At 47.5% G+C, this 23,561-nt stretch overlaps 1 protein-coding gene across 1 annotated transcript in view; it reads right to left on the bottom strand.

Annotated features, from left to right (window-relative positions):
• The window catches only part of RPH3AL (rabphilin 3A like (without C2 domains)), a gene marked incomplete at its 3' end in the record, with an annotated part of 80,319 nt that overhangs the window by 17,584 nt on the left and 39,174 nt on the right, over positions 1–23,561 (bottom strand). Inside the window, exon 5 of the mRNA XM_084237855.1 lies at positions 3,493–3,667. Within this exon, the coding sequence (XP_084093981.1) occupies positions 3,493–3,667 (175 nt within the window). The remainder of the gene's footprint in view (positions 1–3,492; positions 3,668–23,561) is intronic.

The raw sequence follows: 23,561 nt of genomic DNA, 5'->3' as shown, positions 1-23,561 counted from the left end.
TAAGTCAAGGGAAGTCTTTATACCCATTAACTATCCCTAACATAAGAAACATCTATAAATCAATAAGAAAATACACAGTTTAGTGAAAAATGAGCAGAGCCAGTTTTTAAAAGAGGAAACTTAAATAATCAATAAAAATAAAGGTGAAGAGATACTCAAAAGTACAAATGAATATAGTAGAAAGCTTCCATCTAGTATACTGGTCAAAATGATAAACACCAATAACATTAATGGCAGGCAAGGATGCAGGTATAAATTATGGTAACATTTTGGAATATAATTTGGGAATGTCTGGAAATTTAGAACACTTAACCCCATTTTAAGAAAGCCCCTGGAAACGAAAGCATCATATCCATACAAGGATATTACAGTATTGCTTGCAGTGGTGAAAAGCCAGAAACAATTTGAATGTTCATTAGTAGGTGAATAATTGAATCACAATCCACAATATGATGGGATTTTATTTGGCTACTAAAAATATAAAGCATAAACTTTGTTGACATGGAGGGGTGCTTATATTATTTTAAGTGCAAAAAGCAACTTGTAGAATAATAGGTAAGAAAGTATTTTTATTGTTAAAACAAAAGCAAGAAAACCCCTATATCACGTATAATGTTTGTAGAACAGGGAAAAAGGAGTTTGGAGATGATAGCAAGCAAAACAGATTTCAATTTTTGAAATTAAGTTGTTTAACTTGTTGAACTATAGCATGTGTTCTTATGTAGTTAAAAATGAACAAAGAAAACATAAAGGAAGAAGGAAAGGAACGTATCTCAGAGACATCAATAAATTTCAACTGTTCTGTGGATTGAAAAGTTCATGGCTTCTAGTATTGATTAGCCTTCCTCTTCTAACAGGACACGAGAAAGAAAACAGGGTGGGCTGGGGTGGGGGAGAAGCTGGAGCTGAGAGGACAGCTGAGAGGGCAAAGAGTGAGAGAGGTAGGTGGGAATGAAGGAACGGGTGCAGAGAGAAGAGGGGAGCTGCTGTCAGGATGAGGAGGGACTGTGGGCAGGGTGGGGATGCTGGCCCTGGGTCTCTAGAGGCAGGGGCTTGGGAGGAAAGTAACTTCACCAGGGTGGGTTTTTTTTTTAAACAGCTTCCCAGTGTCCCCTGGGGCTATCCAATGGATGCCTGGCCCAGGGGAACCTGCAGGCATTAGCAGAAATCTCCTCATAAGCCTTTCAATATCTGGAGCAGAGGGATGGTTTACTCATCCATTCATTCTTCCATTCTCTCCTCTAATAAGCATCTACCTGGTGCCGCCTGTGCGCTACCTGCTGAAGTTATCGGGTCTGTTTAGGACAGTCATGGTCCTGCCCACATGCAGCTTCCTGTGTGGTAGGGAAGCCCACACCCTACTGCTGGTCACTCTTTGTTCTGCCTGGTACCCTGCTCATTTGGGGTGAACAGGCTATGTAGCCTGTGACCCCAGACATGGAGATGGACTCCAAACTGCGGCTCTGACCCCAGGAACAGCTTCTCTCCACCCCCAGCCAGTGGTGCCTGATGGGGTCAAAACTTTCCCCTGTGGGCTTCCCCATGTTCAGTCGTACCCAGCACATGTATCCATGCCTATGCAGTGCATCTCTCTCTGGGTGGCTGCTGATGCCCCCCTGGAACATCAGCCCTCACCATCCTGCTGTTCTTGGATGTGACACCTCAGTCTCCCATCTCAGTCTCCGCCTCAGCACTGATAATTACAGGGCTGTGATGCACCTGGCCTGGGGCCTGGAGGTGCTGCCTTGTGCTCTGGGAGCCTGGGGGCTTCCGACAGGGCCTGCAGAGACCAAGTTCTCATGAAGAGGCCTGGCCTCGGTGAAAACTCAGTTAATAAACAGTGCTGTGGGCCACTGGCCTTCCTCCCCACACAATTAAAAGGCCATTTAAGCCTGCATGGCTAAGGAGGAGAGGCTCTGCACCCCCCAGGGCTATGGGTGTGACAGTGCTGACCCTGAAGCAGACAGGGCAATGAGGCCCCTTGGGTGGGAGCTCAGGGTCTCCTCTCCTCAAGCAACAGTCTAAACCTGTTAGTGTCCACCAGCTTCTGCTTCCATAGCATGTCTCTTCCCTGGTTTGGGGCACACGGATGCACCCGGACAAGGCTGGGACAGGACAGAGTGAGTCCTGGTTCTGAGGATGGAAAAGGGATGGGGGGGAAAGGGCAGCTACTTTCTTAACAAATATACGATCCCCACCCCTCAACCCAACTTCTTCCAGGGGCTGGGTGATCCCAGTGACCCTCAAGTCAGTTGGTTTGGGCCTGCTCCCTGCACTGCATGCTGGGCTCTGCCTGCCCTCACCTGTGGTCCCCACAGAAACTTGTCTATGGCAGGGATGACGGGAGGTGAGTTCATGGGAATCAGAAATGCAAACGGAGTTCAGCAGAATTATCACAGAAGATTGGCTGCAAAGAGCCAGATGACATTGAGTAAGAAATATCTAGAGAAAATGCTGGTGTTATATGCTGGTTATATCTAAAAGGGTTGACCTATGGGTATTTTTACTTTCAAACTTTTATAATTAACAGGTCTTACTATTGTAACATGAAAAAAAGTAAGTCTAAATGATAAAAAGATGGTCAGGCACTGTCCTGGCACAAAAGAAGAGATGCTCTAGGCCACCTGAGGAGCGGCTGCCTCTGCTAATATCTGGAGCCCACCTTCCCCAGGATCAGGATGAGCCCCTCATCTCAGGCTGCCTGGCCACATTTGGAACCCTCAGCAGATCCTGGCTCTCAGACCCCTCTGGGCAGAAGGGGCCAGAGTGCAGAGGGCAAGGGCCTGCCTTTTGGTCTCAGCTCTGCCAGACACATCAGCTGGGTAAGTCCCTTCTCTTCTCGGGCTCTTAGGCCCTTCATCCATAAGATGGGGGCATGACATACTGCCCTGTCCACATCCAGAGTCAGTTATGAGACTAGGAACTTTGAAAATGAAACCCCAAATAGGAAAACATCATGTAAGCTGTACTGCCAAGTGGGGCAGAGCACCCCTTCTGATGGTGGCCCCCTATGGTGCACCCCCATCAGTGAGCCACCACAAATACCCAGGAACCCTGGGCACAAAGTCATTTTGCTCATTAGGAGCAGGGGAGCCAGGAATCCTCCCTTGCTGAGATGCCAGACAGGCACTGAAAAGGGAAGGTACAGGCCTTTCTTGCAAAGATGCATTTTCATAATTTGAAAAAACCCTCAATGGACATCACATTTCTGCAAAGATCTATAATGCCGTTCAAGGCATCCTTGCCCCCAAATTAGTGCTTGTTTGTTAAGTGGCCCAGAGAACCCTGCCACCCACAAGCTATCACCATGCTTGAGGTCCAGCCAACTGTGTAGGTACAGGTCAGGATGTAAGGGCATAGGGAGAGACAAAGCACTAGTCTGAGTCACATGGAGGGTGTTGTGGGCACTGGCCTGGGCCCATGGCAGGGTTCAGTTGGCAGCTGGGAGGAAGGTGAGGAGCTTTGCTGGGAGAGAGGGCAAAGGGGACTTACCTCTTCCTCGGGCCCATGTGTAGACGCGACTGGTCTCAGTGCTTCTGGGCTCCTGCTCGGCTGGCTCCACCGGCAAAGGTCGGAGGTGGGGGTCATCAGCCCGGCCAGGGGTCTTCAGTGGCAAGATGTACTTGGGGAGCCCTTTGTAGAACCAGGCCCCTGACCTCTTCCAGACCTGGAGGCAGGGGACATGTGCTTGGAGGTAAGGTACAGAACTGCCTTCCCTGTACTGTGTCCATTCCATGGATGCCCCCATGCCGCTGGGGGAAAAGCTGGGAAGTGCTTGGTGCTGCACACAGCACCCAGTAATTGCTCCACAGATGCCGCCTGTATTTCTCCTGCCCACCCTGTCCCTGGGCATGGGGCAGAGTGACAAGAGGCTGGAGGAAGGGACACATTATGGTATTAGAAGCCAATTTTTGAGAGCTTCTTGGGCTGAGTGTCTGCGGCAGAGAGAGAGGGCCGTCTCAGAGAGAGCCGCAGATTAGAAGTCAGAGCAGTGACTGAGATAAGGTCCCTGAACTCCTAACGTCTACTTCAGAAAACACCAAGTGCTCCGTAATCTCTTTCCTGATGAAGGGGATATTTAGGAATAAATATAGACCGGGTATTTAGGAAGAGGAGTGGGAGCATGTGAAGGAATGATGTGGCCTTCTCAGAGAAAAGCAAGCCTGGGCAGTACAGAGCAGAAGTCCTGGGCTTGAATTCTGGGGTCTGTCACCCAGCAGCTGGGAGACCTGACATCAGCCTCCCAGACCCTGTTTCATCAGGACAGACCTTGTCTCACAGGGAGGCCCTGAGGGCCAGACCTGAGCATGGACAAAAGCTCTGCTGCCCAGTGCCAGGCCTGGAGCCATCACTCGACAGATGTGCTGCTCTGGAACACAGATCACCTCAGTTTTATAACCAGCAGACCAAGTCCTCTATTCAAAATGGACAAATTAAAATCAGAAGGCCAGGGTCTGCCTTCATTATCTCTAGGACAGTATTGCCCATTCCCTAAACTTCATCTGTACCACATTAGTTCTGTGGGATGTTAATAGGGGCCAGACAAAAAAAAAGGGGAGGGGGATTCATTTATTGATTTATGTTCACTTGGGAAGCAGGAGTTCAACCAAGCATGGTTACTGCAGGACAGTCTTAATATTCAGGACGTCAGGGTTCTCCAACCAGGAGTGCACACAGCGCTTCCCCAGGAACCTACTCGGAAGGCTTTCCTAGGGAAACTCAAGCTCAGCAACAGGACTGAGTGCACTCCGCACTTAACTGCAGCGTGGACTGTTCATGCGTTGATCAAGGCACATCTGTTTCTCCAAGGCTACCTCTTTATACTCCAGTGTGCCAGGCACAGGGCCACTGAGCCCAAGCCCTGCCCTTGGCATGAATCAAGCCTCCCTTACCCAGGGAGTACCCTGTGTGGAAGGGCCCCCTTTGGGAAAACCCCCAATAATCCTCATACCCCCCCTTTATATATATATATATACACACACACACACACACATATATATGTATATATACACACACACCCATATATACAAATGTGTATATATATACACACACGCATATATATATATACACACACACAAATGTGTACATATATGTGTATATATACATACACACACACACATACATACATATATATTGGTCTAAACTTCACAAAAGTAAATTTTTTTTGCAAAAGCAACAAGTCTTCTCCCCCATTCCCAGAGATGTGTGGTGACATTCTCTGAGGAAGCTTTGTTACTATTTGCACCTTTCAGAGGGAAAACTGAAGTTCTGATAAGTCAAGCACCTTGCCCAAGGTTACCCCACCATGGGCTGGCCTCTACTCCACAATGGAGTCCCAGTTTACAGATGCAAAACAGATGCTCAGTCATGGTGGCTGAATGGTGAGCAAACCCTTAGTGGGTCAGACCCCATTACAGTGAATGGGACATCTAGAGGGGCGGGAAACGCCACACAGGGAGAGGAAATAAACTTGGCAGGGGCACCAAGACCCCCAAGTCCCTGCAGAGCTCCTGAGGAAAGGTGCCCAGGAAGCCACAGGGGGCTGGACAGGGACTCACTTGGCCTCCCTCTGCTAAGCAAAGCCCTGAGCATCCAATATGCCGGCTATGCCTGCCCTTGCCTGAGCACACCAGCCCTCTGCTCCCCAACAGGGTTGGGTCTCAGGGGAGCCAAATGCAGTAAGCTATCAAGGGCCATCTGTGAACAGTGGAGCCCAGGTGGGCTTAGGCCCTGCACCACACCCTTCTTCAGCCTTTTTTTCCCTCCTTTGGAGAAGAGAAATATATACAGAGCATAGAAAACTAGACAATGGGGCCTCCCCGGTGGCGCAGCGGTAGAGCGCTGGGTTGCGAAGCTGCCCGCGGCCTCTGCGGCGCCGGTTCAATCCCCGGCTGCTCCCCGGCCACCAAAGGAGGGTCCCACATGGCGTGCAGACCTCTCCTGCCGCCCACTGCTCCCCTCAGCAGTGTACTTTGGTCCTTCTGCCTGCTCTGCTCCCTGCTCTGGCTCTGGTGAATTCTCTCACCCTCCCGTGCTTCTGACTGTACCCAGTGCATGTATAAACGAACAAACAAACAAATAAATAAATAAAACATGCCTCTATTAAAAAAAATCTTTAAAAAAAAAAAGAAAAAGAAAACTAGACAATGAAAGTAAAACGTAGCACTACAGGTAATCATACTATATAGGTTACCACAAAGAACAAGCCCTGCTCAAACTATGCTGTGAATTTTCTAATGCTGTTTCCTATATGTATATCTGTGAATTTTCTAATGCTGTTTCCTATATGTATATTTTCTTTTTTTTTTTAAAGAAGAATAGGATCATGTGGATGCAACCTGCTTTTGCCCCTACTTAGTGCTATATCATGGCAGCTGTTCCGTGTTAATAAGTAATGGACTCCACCATCATTTTTTAATGGCTCCATGGTTTGGATTTATTGAACTTAATTAAACCAGCTCCCCACTGCTGGACATTTAAATTGTTTCCAATTTTTCACTCTTGTGAGCAGTGCTGCACCATCATCTCTGCACACACATCATCTGACGGGTGCTGAGATTGCCTTCAGAAGTATTCCGAGGAGCAGAACTGCTGGGTCAAAGAGTGACATGCATATGGTCAGACTGCCCTCCAGGAAGAAAGACTGAGCCCCAGTGCTAAGCATCCTCAAGGTGGGGACCTCACACTATGCTTCCTGTTGGGATTGGGGTCTGGCCTGGGGATCCTGTTCAGGAGCAGTTCCATGTTGTGGTGGGCTTGGGAGAGGCACCTACCAGGCCCCAAGGTCACGAGAGGTAGGAGCTGCAGGAGGGGACTGGGGGTCCTGCTGCCCCTCTTGGGACACAACTTCGTGGGTGGTCAGTCTAGGGTCTGTTGAATGGGAGTGGACGTCACGGCCCTGAAGCTGACTCAGTCACGTGGCTTTGGTGGGAGAGGACAAGAAATGCTCCTGAGCTGTGTGTGGGGTTCCATAGCACCAAGCACATGTTTGGGACTCGCTGAGATCTCACCTTGAGGTCTCTCGTGCTGTTCCTGCAGAGCTGGGATCATTGCTCTGGCCTATCACTAGGCATGCTCTTTTCTTTCATTTAATTAAAAGTTTTCAATTGTGGTACAATACAACACACAATTGACCATCTTACCCATTTCTTAAGTGTATAGTGCAGCAGCATATAATATGGTCACACTGATGTGCAATCTCCAGAACTCTCTTTATCTTGCAAAATGGAAACTTATAACCATTGAATAACTCCCCCCTCCCCTGCCCGTGGTGACTATTCTACATTTCTGTGATGGTGACTGCCCTGGACACCTTATGTGAATGGACTCCCACAGTGTCTTTTTGACATACATACAGTATTTGACATTTAGCCTGCAGTCAACATTGTTTTGTTATAATGTTGAGGTTAAAAAAAAAAAAATCCCAGGGCCTCCCTGGTGGCGCAAGGGGTTAAGACGCAACCTATGAAGCAATTTGGCAACCACTGCAGCACGAGTTCGACTTTCTAGTCAGGGAGCAACCCACATGGCTCAGCAGCCTCTCCTGACTCGCCCGCTGCTCCCCTTAGCAGTGTACTTCAGTCAATCTGCCTGTTCCGTTCCCCACTCTGTCTCTGGTGAATCCTCTCACGCCCCCCACACCCCTGGCCTGTACCCCAGCTCTTGTATGCATAAATAAATAAATCTTTAAAAAAAATCCCAGGGCTTCCCTGGTGGTGCAAGGTGTTAAATCTCAGCACTAACAAGTTATCACCACCCACCGTAGCATGAGTTCAATCCCCGGCCAGACCTTTCCTGTCTCGCCTGTTGCTCCCCTCAGCAGTGTATTTCAGTAGATCTGCCTGTTCTGCTTTCCACTCTGTCTTTGGTGAATCCTCTCACCCCCGCACCTCTGGCCTACACCCTGTTCTTGTATGCATAAATAAATAAAATAGATCTTTAAAAAAAAAATCCCAGCTGACAATGGACTAAACAACTTTAAGGACCTGCTCTCATGTCTTGGTTTGCATAAAATCAAAATTTCCATGAATCTACTGATCTATTAACTAGGACTTACTATACAAACAGTATTCGGTATATTTCACTTATTGTAGCATAATGTCCTCATGGTTCATCCATGTTGCGACATAGGTCAGATTTTCCTTTATTTTTTTAAAAGATTTATTTTTATTTATTTATACAAGCACTGGGTACAGTCAGAAGCACAGGAGGGTGAGAGAATTCACCAGAGCCAGAGCGGGGAGCAGAGCAGGCAGAAGGACCGAAGTACACTGCTGAGGGGAGCAGCGGGCGGCAGGAGAGGTCTGCGCGCCATGTGGGACCCTCCTCCGGTGGCCATGGAGCAGCTGGGGATTGAACCAGCGCTGCTGAGGCTGCGGGCAGCTTCGCAACCCAGTGCTCAACCGCTGTGCCACCGGGGAGGCCCAGATTTTCCTTTTTGAGGCTGGATAAAACCCCACAGTCTGTAGCTCCTGCATTTTATCATACACTTGTCCATCAATGGACACTTGGGTTTGACAACCTTTTGGTTGGTCATTTCATTTTTATCTGTGTCCCACTAGGCTCTGCCATCCAGGATGGAGGGTCAGGGCACTTTTGCTCAATACTGAAGCTCCTAGCACATGCTTGGCACATTGTAGGTACTCAAGAAATACTGGTTAGATGAATGAATTGGCAGCTATGGTTGTTTGCTGGAACCTGTCCTACTCTATGGTCTGTAGCCTTCTTAGGAGAGTGGCCTGGGGGTTTCACTCAAGTTCTTGCGATTAATCAAAAGGACTTACTGTTTCAGATTAAAGAGGGATAAAGAGGAGGTGCCTAGCAGGGCTTGCAGTGGAGAACAAGCTCCAGTGAACCTTCTTGACTGTGAACTCTAGTGCACAAGGCAGCCGCCTGCTCCAGCCCTAACTCGAGTACCAGCAAGACCCACAGCCCCAGATGCATCCCCTGGCATCACGGTAGCCATCACGGTAGGGAGGTGTCCAAGCCTCACCTCCTGTGCAACAACCCACCTCCACCCTTGCCCCCACTTAAGAAACACTGATTAGTAAATGCCTTTGGAAAATACGATAAAGTGCACAGAATCTAAAGCATCGGGCTGCTGATAGTCAACCTTCTGGGGAGCATTTAGCCATATATTACTGACAAAAATTCCCCTCAATTTCATATAACTCACCCTGATATTTTTGCTCAGTAGGCATTTATGATTGTACCAGTCTGCCAGGCTTGTAGCTCCTTGCGAGGGTCCAGGGGGTAGGTCCCTGCCCAAGGGCCAATCGTTCCCTGGGAGTTCCTATGCCAGGGCGTGGGGCTGTCTGCTTCTCCTGTGCTAGTGCTACAGTCCTGGTGGAAGGTCTGGTGCCACAGAGGACAAACACCAGACCAGGCCAGGCTGCCGGTGATCCTGAGCAGCTGGAGAAGCAGCAGTTCCCAAATCTCCGCCAAGAGGCCCAGGGCTCACAGGTGCATCATCCGTGGAGAGGTACATAAAACACAGTCAATATTTTGGAAAATCCCTTCCACATGGGAGAGCAGGACTGCTGAGGTGTGGTGTAATGGATCCCAGCTGAGCTGAGTTCGAGCCTCTACCTCTCCTCCTCCATGTCAGCCCATGCACATCCTCAACCTTCTCTCTCCTTAGGGCCCACCCCATCCTGCAAAATGTGCTACATGACATTTCTGCTCTGTGTCTCCAGGCCCATCACCCACTGCCTGGCATCCATGCCTGGCCCCCTCCCCAAGAACACTGGTGGGAAAAGCCCTTCCTGGGAATTAACCCCCACCTCATGCCAGTTGAGGACCACAGCTCAGAAAATGTGCTTTCTGGAGAAGCCTTGCAAAGCCCCATTCTGCTCCCCATGTGTGGTTTGCTATGATAAGGCCAGCAAAGCAGCCAGCCTTGAAAATGCCATTTAATCAGAAGAGACCCGCACAGTTGCCAAGGCTCTTGCAGGGGGTGGCCAGCGGCATTAAATTCTTGCCTTAGACTGTTTTGAGCTTTGCTTCGAGGTTTTCATTATGATTTCAGCTCACGGCCAACCTGACTGCAGATACTGATGGATATTAGCCAAGCTGTTCCCAGGGAATTTTAATTACCATGATAACAATCACTAATCATTGGCATTTCCTAAATAGCTGTGGCAGGAGAAGGTGGTAACTGCCAGGCCCAGTGGGAAAGAAGGGGCGGTCTTGTGGAAGATGGGGGAGGGGGTGGCCAAGACCTCTCCATCCCTTTCCATTGCTCTGACCCTTCCCTGTGTTTCCGACTCTCCCCACCTCCCAGGCAACTGAAGAGTGCACCTACATGAACTCAGGTGAAGCAGCCACCCTCTCCTCTGACGCCTCAGGTCAAGCAGAGGTATAGCCAGGGGCTTTGCACATGCTATTCCTTCCACCTAGGAGAGCCCTCCCTCTCACTGCCATCAGGCTGGGGTACTTTCCTTAGGGAGCTGTAGGGAAAGTGAAAAACCATCAGCCTTTTCTGCCCCACTCCCCCATTCGTGTTGATGGTGGATCCCTGCAGACCTGCATGCTTGCCTGATGGTGGACACCTGGAGTAGGGTGTGGGCACATCTGGGCTGAGACTGGGCTTTTAAGGGCGGCGTCATGAGAACGGAAGGAGGAGAAGAGAGAGTAGCAGTGATGAAGCAGCTGAGACAGTGGGGACACCATGAGAGAATGCCATAGAGCCCAGAAAGAGTGAGGACTTGCCGGGGGCTGGGAGGCCTGCCAGCCTCCTGGGCCCCCAGCATCCCTGCCTGCCATGTACCTGGTAAATGCTCAATAAAAGCCTGAAAAGCCACTGAGGGCTCCAGGACTCTCCTTGACCCATCTGCTTGGATCGTAGAGATCCTGCTCTGTGCCTTCCTGCTGCTACAGGAGCCTCCCATGTGTCACTGCACACAGAATCAGAATGGCTCTGGAGTGTTCCTAGAGGCCCCTTAGTGCCATCAGTATAACACTTTATCCAACCAGAAAGCTACGAGGCTCTTCAAAGGCAGGGTTGTGCCCGAGCTATCCACATATTCTCAGGAGCCAGCAAGGAGCCTGCAGGTGGCAGGAATGTTGCTGACTGCATGAAAAAAGGAAGCTGGCAACACAAAGGCCATGCCCCTGGGGGACAGGGCATGCACCTCTGTCTTCAGGGACACCATGTTCTGTGTGCCCAAAAGCTCCAGTCTGACCCAGCCTTGAAAAGTCACAGGAAATGGTCTATTATAAAGAGGTCTTCTTCCTCACAATTGTCCCTAAAGGGTCAATTCACCCTGGCAGAAAGATAGCACACCTCTCCCCCTCTCTTTACCTAAACACACACACACACACACACACACACACACACACACTCCAAGAAATCCTGACAGGTAATCTAAACTTCACGGCAAGGCCAACAAGAATGACCCCAGAGCTCTGCCAGCCACAATGCCCCTCCCTGCCTCATCGCTCACCTCCTCCTTCCACCCACCGGATCAACCGGACAGGGCCACTCCCACTCCTTGGCCACTGAAAGGAAAATGGAGTGGCTCAGGCTCTTTTTTTGCCTCCTGCCGCCAGGCTCTACAGTCGCCACCTGTGGCCTTGCTTTCCTCCCAGGCTGCATTACCTGCACACGATAACATGCTGCAGAGGGCACTTGGGAGCGTGAGCATGGGGTATATGCATCTGTAACTGCAGACACCGGGGCCAAGAAGCTGGAGAGCATGGGAATGCACAAATGTAAATGCTGGCACCTAGGCTGAGAGCTAAAAGGGGCTCTCAGTTCTGGAGTTCAAGGCTCACTCTGATGCTAGAGGGCTCAGTAGCTGCCTCCCCATCTGCTGGTCTGCCTGCGAATCCAGCTCTCAGGTCAGGATGGTTGCACAACAACCACACTATGCTGTCTCTTGCTTCTAGGCCTTTGCACATGCTTTTCCTTCTCTCTTACCTGGGCTGGGATAAGAAAATCCAGCCTTTAGGAAACTACTTTTATCCAGAAACTTCCACTAACTGTGCATGTCTCTATTGCAACGCTGTTATGATTGCCTATCTCCATGTCTGTTTCCTGCACAGGCGAGCACTGAGCCGGCAGGTGCTGCCTAGGGTACCCAGGCTGTGGTAGCATGTGACCTGTACTTAGTAGATGTCTGTCAGCTAAGACTATGGAATACATGTCCAAAGTTCAAGGCTTTAAGTAACTCAGGTTATGTAAGAATGCTACTGACGCTTACAAGTTACTGTGGACAAAGTATGTCCCCCACAAGAAATCATAACCCCCTATGTGATGGTATTTGGAGAAGGGCCTTTGGGAGGTAATTAGATTTTGATGGTCATGATGGTAGGTTTCCCCATAATGGGAGTAACGTCATTATAAGCAGATCCCCTTCTCTCTCCTCCAGGTGGACACAGTGAAATGGTGACCATCTGCAAGCCAGGAAGAGTCCTTACAAGAAACCAAATTGGCTGGCACTTCAGAAACCTGAGACATAAATTCTCACAATAAAGCTGCCAGTTTATGGTATTTTGTTACAGCAGCCAGAGCAAACTAAGAGAGGGAGAAGCTGCCTAGGAGGTTGTAGATTAAATCTGACCCCAGTTATTTTCCTCTCTTCCTGTCAAGATATGGAGTCTATCTCCTCACCCCTTAAATCTGGTCTAGGTACGTGACTTGCTTTAAAAGAAATCAATATAGTAATACTGGTTTACAACATTATACAGGTTTCAGGTATACTACATTTATTATTATTACTTTTTATATATTGCATTTTAAATCAACACCTGTATCTACTATATTATGTTCACCACCAGAATTCTAATTTTCATCCATCACTATACAGTTAACCCCTTTTACCCAATTTGTTCACCCTGCTTCCCCTTCCCTTCTGGTAAACACTTTTTTTAAAAGTTTGTTTTTGTTTAGTTTAGTTCATTTTGTTTCTTTATCTACCACATATGAGAGCAATCATACCATATTTATCTTTGTCTGACTTATTTCACTAAGTGTAATACTCTCAGGTCCACCTATGTTGCAAATGGCAGGATTTCATCATTTTTAATATCTGTATTATGTATCTCTTCTGCTTTATCCATCCACAAAGCAAGTTGTGACTTGCTTTGACCAACAGATTGTAGAAGTAACATGTAACTTCAGACCAGGCCTCAAAAGGTCTGGCAGTTTCCTTTCTCACCTCTTAGAACACCTGAAGACAGGAGGCCAAAGGAAAGAGAATTGAGATACCCCAGCAAAGAGGTAGTATCAATTGCTGGCTGTTGATGAATCTCCTCAGACCTCAAGTTTGACCCCAGTCAAACTTTCAGGTGACTGCAGTGCTTGAGTGACATCAGGAGAGATCACCCTGCTGAGCCCAGCCCAAACTACAGTCATGACCAAATAAATACTGTTTTAAGTCAGTGAAGCCTCAGTACCTCAGACAGAAGATTAATTCTCTTTAGACACATTTGGAAAAAGAAACAATCATATATGCTGCTAATTAATTGAGAAAAGTAGGAAGGGTAAAATCAGGAGATTTAAAAAAAAAAAACTTCAAATAAGAACAGCATGCTATGAAAAAGGAACAAATGAAGAATAAGGTTCCTAAAAATAAAAAATACAATATGGAAATAGAAAAAAGTAAAACAAAGGCAGGAAGATAAGAATGAGGAATTTGGAAGGTGAAACATAAAAATGAAGAAATAGAAACATGTAAGAGAAATGACAAGTGATGAAAATGCTCAGTTTGAACCCAGGCAGTCTAAGTAAACTAATGTCATTCACAGCAACATGGATGGAGCTAAAAGGGATTATGCTCAGTGAAATAAGTCAGAAGGAAAAAGAAAAATACCAGATGGTTTCACTTATAGGAGGAATACAGGGGAACCAAATATGGCATTAGGGAAAAAAATAATAACAATAAAACAAAACAAAAATAAACAGACAACTATAAATCAGAAACATTCTGTAGGGAGGGAGGGAAAGGGATCAAAACGAGGGTGGGAAGAGCACAAGGGACTATGGTGATGGTGCAGGGCGAACTGATGGTAGAAATTCTATGGGGACTACACCTGAGAAAAGAAAGCAAACATTGTAAAAAAATGAAAAATGATGTAAAATATATATAAATAAATAAAGTAGCACATATAAGTTTGCTAAATTAAATACTATTTATTGACTTTCAACTCTCAGGACTAACTTAGAGACAAAATGATCTGGGCTTTCTTAGACTCTATTTGTCTGTTTGGTATCCCTTAATCACGGGACCAAACTAATGACTTAAGTTGTTTACATCTCTGCTGTTTTCTGTGGTTCTTGGTGGGAGTACAAAAATCGTCACTAAAAATCCTCGATCCAATACTGAGCCCATACCCCCATCACCTCCTTTATCTGATGACCACACAACCAAACCAGTAATTCCTGGCCTTAAATCAACCGAGGGTCAGGCATCATGCAACCAGGAACAACCCTTAGTACTTATGCATGCCAGAATTATTGCACAACCCCTGTCTTATTGTTCCCACAAAAGTCCCAATAAAGACTGGGATCCACGCTTTCCCTTTCTTTTTTCTGCCTCCTGAATGAACCTTGTGCATTCCCATGTGCCCCTTTCTCTCAAAATGTAAGCAGTAAACTTTTCTTTCAATGGCATTAGCCTCTCCATGTTCTTACTCATTCTCCTTCATGAGTTAAAATCCAAGCACGAATCACAAAGCATGGAAGAGTTAACTATGGCTAAAGAACAGAATCTAAAGTATAATTTTGGCAACCTATTAGTGAAGGTATAATCTAGCAAAGGAGGGAGGTGAGAGTAGAGAAAGGAAGAATGAGAAATTCACATCCACCCCTCACATAGGAGTCCTGATGTGAATATTAAAATGTTGATGGAAGAAGAAAGGCATATATTATATAAAGTCACAAATCTAATCTAAGAGTTAAAAATTATACAAGTATCAAAAATTAGAATGAGACAGGAGAAGCAGAGTAGCCAGGGCCTTATCTTTCATAGCATGGAGTGAATAGAGAGTATCTAAATTTGATAAATCATGAAAATTATGGCAGGATCAGCACAAGGAGTAACAAGAGGTCTGTATATGATGGGCAGGGGGAGGGAGGAACATGAGCTCTTTAAAACAATTGGATTTTTTTATAATCATATGCATGTATTACTTTGATTAAAATTAAGTGTAACAGATTGGTAACTGGAAGTTAATGTTATTAAGTCCCTTGGGCTGCACAGCAGGTTGACATGTGGAAAGTGGGAACAGCCTATGGCTGGTCTATTGAATCTGTACATAGCTAAAAGGAAAAAGCTGGTAGCTCAGGAAAGGAAAAGCAAGCAGTAATTAAACTACTCCACTGTAGTGAAGCAATGGAGGAAAAGAGGTAGTCAAGTTATGGTTAGTTGAAAACATCTGCCTAAGTTCATACACTGAAATTTCTGTCCCTGCAGAAAGATACCCTCCCACACTCCCAGATGTCACTGTACCCACCTAACCTCCAGGAGTCACAATTTGGCAATGGAAAAAACCTGGACAGTTCTGGAAAGGGCAACAGGGCTTTCCAGCATAAAGGCAGGCCCTTCTGAAAACGGGAAGGGCCTGGGGCATTGTGCTGCTGATTGGAAGGGATGCTGCCCTCACAGACTGCTGGGCAGTACTCTCTGACCAGGTTTCCGTGGTGACAAGCTAAGTACGAAAAGCCATGATTACAGCCCAGGGCAGCAAGCTGATCCTGAGCAAGGCAAGTCAGCAGGGGATGTGCTAACGTGATGCACACAATCAGTTTTTGTATTTTATGCTAGAAATACTATCTGTTGCTCAAGTGAGATCAGGATCATCTTATCCTAAATCTCTGGCTACCAGCTGGAATGCCCACTGCCCTACAAGCCTTCACACCTAGGGGGGCCGGGGAGGGGTGGAGACGCAGAGTGCACAGTGTAGTGACTGCTACATGGGTTTGACAGTGCATGCTGAAGGGTGAGGAGCCAGAGGTGCAGGAAGCAGGTCACAAAGCCTGGGTCACACCTCTGTGACAACACAGAGGCAGCCCTGGGAAAGTCACCACACCTACCACCCTCAGCACCTCCACCTGCCCCGGGAATCTGGAAAATGGCTGAGATTCTTACACCCAAAAGGCACCGTGGATTGTATGTATAAGCAAAAACAGAACACTGAGTTGCGTCCTGACTTCCTAAAAGTTTTTCTAAAGCACAATTCAATTGAACAATAGATGAATTAAAACAAAAAGTTCCAGAATGGGAGACTTTCGGTATCAGGAAATTTACAATCATCAGTAAAAGACAGTGTTCAGTCTAAATAACTAATGAAAAAATAACTGCAAAATACTAAAATTGCGGAAGAAAGAAAAGGTAGGTAGAAAATCAAATTCCAAATTGTCTCAAAGAAAATCAAGACGTGACTGGACAACGAGCACTGGTTTCCTCACTCTTCACGGCAAGGGAAGCTCATAGCCACGCTTCTGTTGTAAGGGAACAGACAAATATTGGTTTGAATATTTAGAGTCACAGATGCATAGACATACATATCTGTCTCAGACAACTCGCAGAATTCAAACCGGGGGAAAGATTTGTCACATGGAATACTTGATTTTCAGCTTTCTTTCCTTTCTGCCTCCCTCTTTTCTTAAAATTCCGCCCCCCCCTACTGTTTTTAATTTGGATGGGGATTTAGTTTAGAGCAGCCAGATTTCCTCATCGCTTGCTTCCCCCTGTCTTGGAAAGATGAAGCTTATAACAGCTTCTGAAGAGGGCAGTAGTGGGCATTAAGTCAAATAGCATCCATTCAGTACCTCCTGTGTGTTAGGGCTGAGCATTTAGGAAATGAAAGATCCATTGTTCTTGCAGGATGGGTGGCCCCCTGGCACAAGCCCACAAAGGTCTTAGGCTATGTTCCCTAGAGTCGTGAGAGTGTGTTCAGGCCTTGTCTTCAGGACCTAGTCTGTTCTGGGAGGCTTTCCTATATCCATCCCCTGGGCTGCTTGCTGCTGACATTTAGTTGGAGTCCAGCACCAGTAAGCGACTGAGAGTCTACAAAGGATTTTGAGAAGCACCGGGGCAGCTGGGCAGAGCTTTAGCGTCCCAGTACCTGCTGCTCCCCTAGCCCCAGGCATCCATCGGGCTCTGGTGCTGCCCTAATCCCTCACGAAGTGCTAACTCATGACTGAGGTGTTGGCGGAGAGCTAGGGGAGGCCTCCTCCAGGAATAGTGGCATTGTAAAGGGTAACACTTTTAAAACTGCACAGTTGTGTTTATGTTGGACAGCCAGGAAGAAAACCGCCAGCATCCTCCTGCCCTCACCAGCCCAGCCAGGGAGAGTACAGACTCATCCTGATGCAAAGTCTCCTGCCCCCTGGGTGTTGTTCACAGATCGGGGCTCCCTCCACCGAGTAAGGCCAGTGTCTCTCCAGCAGACAGGCTGGAAAGTAAGCCCTAGCAAAGGCAGAGAGGATACCTGCCCCTTCTTCCAAACCCCTGTGGGCAGCACCTTGTTTAGCCCAAGAGCATAAGTCTTGGTCAGGGCCTGAGCAAATTTCCTCTTCATTTCAAGTGGGTTTTTGAACAACCAGGTCAGGCTGGGAGGCAGGCAATTGCTAGCAATAGTGGAAAGGGAAAAAATGCAGTGAGAAAAAAATATTCTGAGGGTGCTATCTGTTTTCTTGACAGATAATTTAAACACCTGGGCTAGATTATTTCAGAACCACAGGAAATGCTTTGCCTTCCATTAACCCCTGGTGGGGAATTTGCTCCTATGAGGTTTCCATGTAATTACTGGTGAGGAGCATTTGCCACTCCCGAAGGAGATGACACTCAACGGTGGCTCTCCAGAGCTGCAGAGCCAAGGCACCCTTGATTCAAGGAGAGCTCCTGGCGCAGGCTGTCCAACCTCCGCCTGTGGCCTCACCTCCTTGTAGCTCTGAGGGGCACTCCCCAGCCAGTCCTTGCATCGCCCACATTGTGACATGGGATGGTCCCAACAAGCCACTGTGAACAGGGACCCCTATCTTTCTTCTCTGACTCTGGTCCTACATGTCTGCTCTTCTGGAATGGTCTTGCAAGTTCAACAAAGCCAGGCAGGCTAATGATGCTTTCACTACTGCTCTTAATTACTTGCCTTGTCAATTGTATATATGCCGCCTCTAACTCTTCATTTGCATGCAGCATGAAATCCCTTTGAATTCCAAACATTTAACTATCTTCCCTGTTCCAACACAGATTGGAGAGAGGGCAGACGTGTTACGTTTGGTGGTGTCTGGCTGCGAAGCCAGCCTCTGTTCCCAGACGGAGGGGGTTGCACACAGGAATGAATAGGGCTGGACTCAGAAAACTGAACAGGCCAATTACACTCAGCCAGGTCTTTTCAGAGAAGCTTCGTAATTTTGAGTCTATTCCCAGAACAACAAACATGCCTATGTTTAAACACAGTCTCAGAAACATATTCCAAAGCCAAAGTGAAACCATTTCCGGGCTGACCCCTAATCAGGACCTGCAGCATGTGGTCTCAATTCAGGGATGCTGTGTCCTCGGTGATGGGTTTGATTATTGCTTCATTTCCAATTCGTCTTGTTCCTTCTGGGGGAAAACCTATAATTCTGCGGTTGCATTTGCCTTCTCTATCTTCCAGATACATCACTGTCTCCCTTATCAGTGTTCACCTCTTTGATTGTTTTATCCATCCTCCACCCCGCAACGTGTTTTTAGAGCTCTTGAAGGTTTTTCTCCACATCATTGATTCAAGCTATTTTTTGGGTCTGATTTTAGTAAGCTCCGGTTATCTTTTAGGTGTGTCTGTGAAATCTAGCGTGCATACGAAAACACAGTGCCTACCAAAGAACCGTATTCAAGCAAACACCTGTGAACTCATGAAAAAAATTAAATACCATATCTGAGAAGCCCCTATAATTCTTCCCTCCCTTTCAGACAGTTTGTGTTAAGCAATTCTTTGCTTTTCCTTCTATTATTAAAAAAACCTGCACTTTAAAATTATTTTAAGTGTACACTTCTAAGCACAGTAAATATTTACTATTACTGTTTTTGAATATTGTGTTTGAGTCGTTGTATATATATTTTTTAAAGATTTATTTATTTATGCATACAAGAACTGGGGTACAGTCCAGAGACGCAGGGGGTGAGAGGATTCACCAGAGACAGAGTGGGGAACAGAACAGGCAGACTGACTGAAACACATTGCTGAAGGGAGCAGCGGGCGAGACAGGAGAGGTCTGCTTCACCAGGTGGGTTTCTCTCTGGCCGGTTGGGGATTGAACTCATGCTGCAGAGGCTGTGGACAACTTCATAGTATGGTGCTTAACCCCCTGTGCCACCAGGAATACCCTGAGTCATTGTATATTTTTTAGTGATTTGCTGCTGTGGTTTTTGTGGGTTTTTTTGCTTGTGTTTTATAATTTATCTTTAGTAGCTGTTCCTTTTTCACTGCTGCATATTATATTTACCCATCATGACAGAATATTTATATTGTTTCCTTTTTTTTGCTACTACAAAAATGTTACCATGTGCGCTCCTGGCCATGTTTCCGGAGAAGCACTTCAGGGAATTCCTCTAGGTGTATAGCTAGGTAGAACATCATGCATCAGAAATGTGCTTTTCCTTCTATTAGTAGAAGGGAGAACCAACTCCTACTCAACAGTTCTTTTCTGATTTAGTTTGCAAACAGGGAGCTTTGTGAGCTGGTTCATCACCATGACCCTCAAGTTGGTGCAGGGTTGTGGGCAGCAGGCAAAGTATAAGGGCCCAGTGGCAACCAGGTGCTGGGCCATAAAGCCAGATTCAGGAGATACAGTTAGAGAAGGGTCAGGGTCAGGCTAGGCTCTGGTAGTGGTGTCCTGAGGCAGTCCGGGGTGTGACAGCTTATGAAGGCAGGGTTAGGAGAAGCAGGCAGGGGCCCAGTAGACCCCAGGGAGCCAGGGATCACTATGTTGGTAGGCAGCCAGCCCATCTTGGGCCATCCTGGAACAGGAAGGGCTGCAGGATCATCCCTGAAGGCAGTGGGAGTTTCCTTGGCAGAAATCAGGAATCAGGGGGAGGAGGCTGGACTAATGGCAAGAGCCTGTGAGACAGCCCAGGGTCAAGTCCCAGTCCTGCACATCCCAGCTGGGGCACCTGGGACTTACCATCTAATGTCCCAGAGCCTCCATTTGGCTGGAAAACAGGGACCCAGAGCCCCACACCTGGTCCCAAAGAAGGTGGGTTCTCTTTGCTCCCTTTTTTCCAAAGGAATCTTCCTGACACCTCAGTTGGACATGTATCGTGAGTTATTTCCCTAGGAGAGGGGATGGATGTATTTCTCCAGGGCTGAGCACCACCTAGGAGTTTAATAACTACTTCCTGAAGGATGGAGCTATACTCCCTACACCCCGGTTCCCATCTGTGAGACAGCTGGCTAGGAGGAGGGGCACAATAGTGCCAGCCAATGTCATTTGGCATCTGAAAAAACGGGAAGGGAAATCTGATTATCCAAATTTTTATTCAAACTAATGCCAGAAAAAAAGACCAAATTCAGATGCTTTCTCCCTAGTTGTTCGCCCACCTCCCCAAGGACACACAAGGGGCGTACCACAGCAGGGACAGTTAGGCCCAAGGTGGGGGATGGAGAGGGGGTGAGCTGGGTTGAGATATCAGGACCACATCAGCCCAGCTAACCATGGAGATGGCACAGACTCTCTGTACCTTGTTACAGAGCCCTGGGTTGCCAACCACACTCAGCACACGGGGGGAGGCTAAGTGGGGCGGAGGCACCCAGTGGTGCACCAGAGTGTGATACTCGGGGCTGTGGGCCATGTTCCTGTTGGGCCAAGGAGCTTCATGTTGGACCACGTTAGCCAATCTCCCTGCTCCGTAAGACAGAAGAGCCTCTTGGGAGCAGCCCTCCCCACCCCCATGGGCACCCCATGGGAGCCTCCCTGCTCCTGCTGCTCTGTGAACAAGTCAGACACCATGTGTTCTCGTCCTAGGGGCTCCTCCCCAGGGAGCCACTGGCCTCCCTGATCCACTTCCTTCAAGTCTTTGCTCACAGTGAACCTTCTCACAGACTGCCCACCTGACCTTCTTCCTCTTTTTCTACCTATGGTAAAATACACATGACATAAATTCACTAGTTGCACCATTTTTAGGTGCACAGTGCAGGGACATTAGGTCTTTTTACTGGGCTACCGTTACCACCACCATCATCATCTGGAACTTTGTCATCATACCAAACAGTACCCTTCAAATATTAACTCCCTATTCCCGGCTTCCCTGTCTCATTCACTTTCTCCATGAGTTGAACTATTCTAGGTAGCCCCTATCAGTGGCATTCTTCAGTATTTATCCTTTTGTGTGTGGTTTATTTCACTTACAATAATGTTTTCATGCTTCTTCCATGTTGTAGCGTGTGTCGGAATTCCATTCCTCTTTAAGGCTGAATAATATGAATAATAATAGGTACGGACCACATTTTGTTCATCCATTCATTCAAAGGTAGAAACTTGGTTGCTTCCACCGTTAAGCTATTGTAAATAATACTGCCGTGGACAATGATACCCAGTATGTTTGAGACCTGCTTCCAGTTCCTCAGGGTATATATCTGGAAGCAGGACTGCTAGGTCACTGATATTTTTTGAGATATCGCCATTCTGTTTTCCATAGTGGTTGTACCATTTCACATTCCTGCTAGTAATGCACAAGGTTCAAATTTCTCCATATCCTTGCCAACGTGTTGTTTTTGCTTTGTTGCTAATAACCATCCTCAGGGTGTGATGTGGTGGCTGGTCTGCCTTTCACACAGCAGCCCTTGCTCCCCACTCTGCTTCTTCCCTACTCTTCCCTACTGCCTGCTCCCTACTCTATCCCATGTAGCATCTGCGTATTTTCCTTAGCTATTAGTTTGATTATGTCCATTGTCTATTCCTCCCCCCCCCCTTTTTTTTTTTAAGAAATTGGGACTTCTTTTTTTTTTTTTAAAGATTTATTTATTTATACAATAACTGGGGTGTAGGCCAGAGGTGTGGGGGTGAGAGAATTCACCAGAGACAGAGTGGGGAGCAGAACAGTCATATCTACTGAAATTCACTACTGAGGGGAGCAGTGGGCGAGACAGGAGAGGTCTGCTGCACCATGTGGGTTTCTCCCTGGCCGGCTGGGAATTGAACCCGCACTGCAGAGGCTGCGGACAGCTTCACAGCACTGAGCTCAACCTGCTATGCCACCAGGGAGGCCCTATTCCCTTTCTTTTCATCTGGCTTTTGCCAAGAATGTAAACTTAAGGCAGAGATACTTGGCTATTTTATTCATTGATGTATTCTAAGGGTCTAAGACAATGCCTGACATAGTATGTACTCAGTTACTATTATGTGAATGAATGAATAGAAAGTAGAATTGGTAGAAGGAGTTTTGGAGGAAGATATGCCTAGTTTCAAACCCTGTTCTATCAGTTGCTACCTGTTGTCTTTGGGCAAGTGACCTCCTTTCTCTAGACTTCAGTTTCCCTGTGACATGTAGACAATGAAATACCTCACTAGGCTCCTGCAAGGATGAAGCCAGACAGTCACAGACTGGCTTGTAGGGAGTGGTTAATGTTGGCTATAACTTTGTGTGCATGATGTGCCAGGACAACTGTCTCAGTGGTGAGACAGTTCCCTCTTGGATCTGGTGTCATCTCAGAGGGAAAAGTTCTCTCTCCAGTGCACAGACACAGGCTCAAGTAGATACCCCAAAAAAGGGAAGGAAAGAGGGTGGAGACCACTTTACCTCTCCATGGGAGGAAGAGGTGCTGGTGGGCTCAGGAGCTGCCTCCTCCTATCACTTCCACAAATGTGGGAGGCCAGGAGCTTGAACTGATAGTGGATCTGTTTGGAAGAGCTAGAGTGTGTGGGAGGTGACGAACACACTGAGGAAGTGTCACCATCCAGGTCCCCCGGGGACGCTGCAACAGCCACCCAGAGTGAGCCTGGCACAGATGGCAGGGTCTCGGGCAACCACCTGCCTGAGCACCAGCCACCCACTCCTGGGCGCGTACACGGGCCTCTGGAGGGGGCCCTCTGGCAAAGCTGTTTGCAGCAAAAATCCAAACTGCAAGTAACAGCAGGAGCTGGAGAGAACCAGCGTGGGGAAGCAGATGGCAGCTTGCAGTGAGCACAGGCCGCCCACCCGGGGAAGCAGGTGCCACAAGGATGCTGAGTTCGGCTGGCATGGCTGCTTCCCATAGCACTGGCTGGGAGCGAGGAAGCCCCTGATTCTCCCAGTTCCTTATAGGTAGGTCAAGGTAGACTCCCCATGGACCCCAACTGGGCTGCTGGTCACTCTCCAAACTGTGTGTATTAGAGATGATTTAAAGACCACCACAGGACACCAATTTCCCACTTCAAAAATTCCTCTTTCAGTCAATCAACAGGCAGGGGGGAAGAGGTGGGAATACAGACCCAACATTGATGGGCACTGCAGGACCCCAGCCAAGGCCATCTGTGATAAGACTTCAGGGAAATCAAAAGCACCCTGCTGGGAAAAGGTTCTAAAGTGATCTGAAGAAGGAAGGAGCTTTCCTTTTTTGCAAATGTCTCTTTCAATCAACAAACATTTCCTGAG

The sequence above is a fragment of the Talpa europaea genome, assembly GCF_964194135.1.
Source record: "Talpa europaea genome assembly, chromosome: 7".
Classification (NCBI taxonomy): domain Eukaryota; kingdom Metazoa; phylum Chordata; class Mammalia; order Eulipotyphla; family Talpidae; genus Talpa; species Talpa europaea.
Note: the sequence above shows the minus strand (reverse complement) of the source record. Positions and strands in the feature narration are given on the sequence as shown.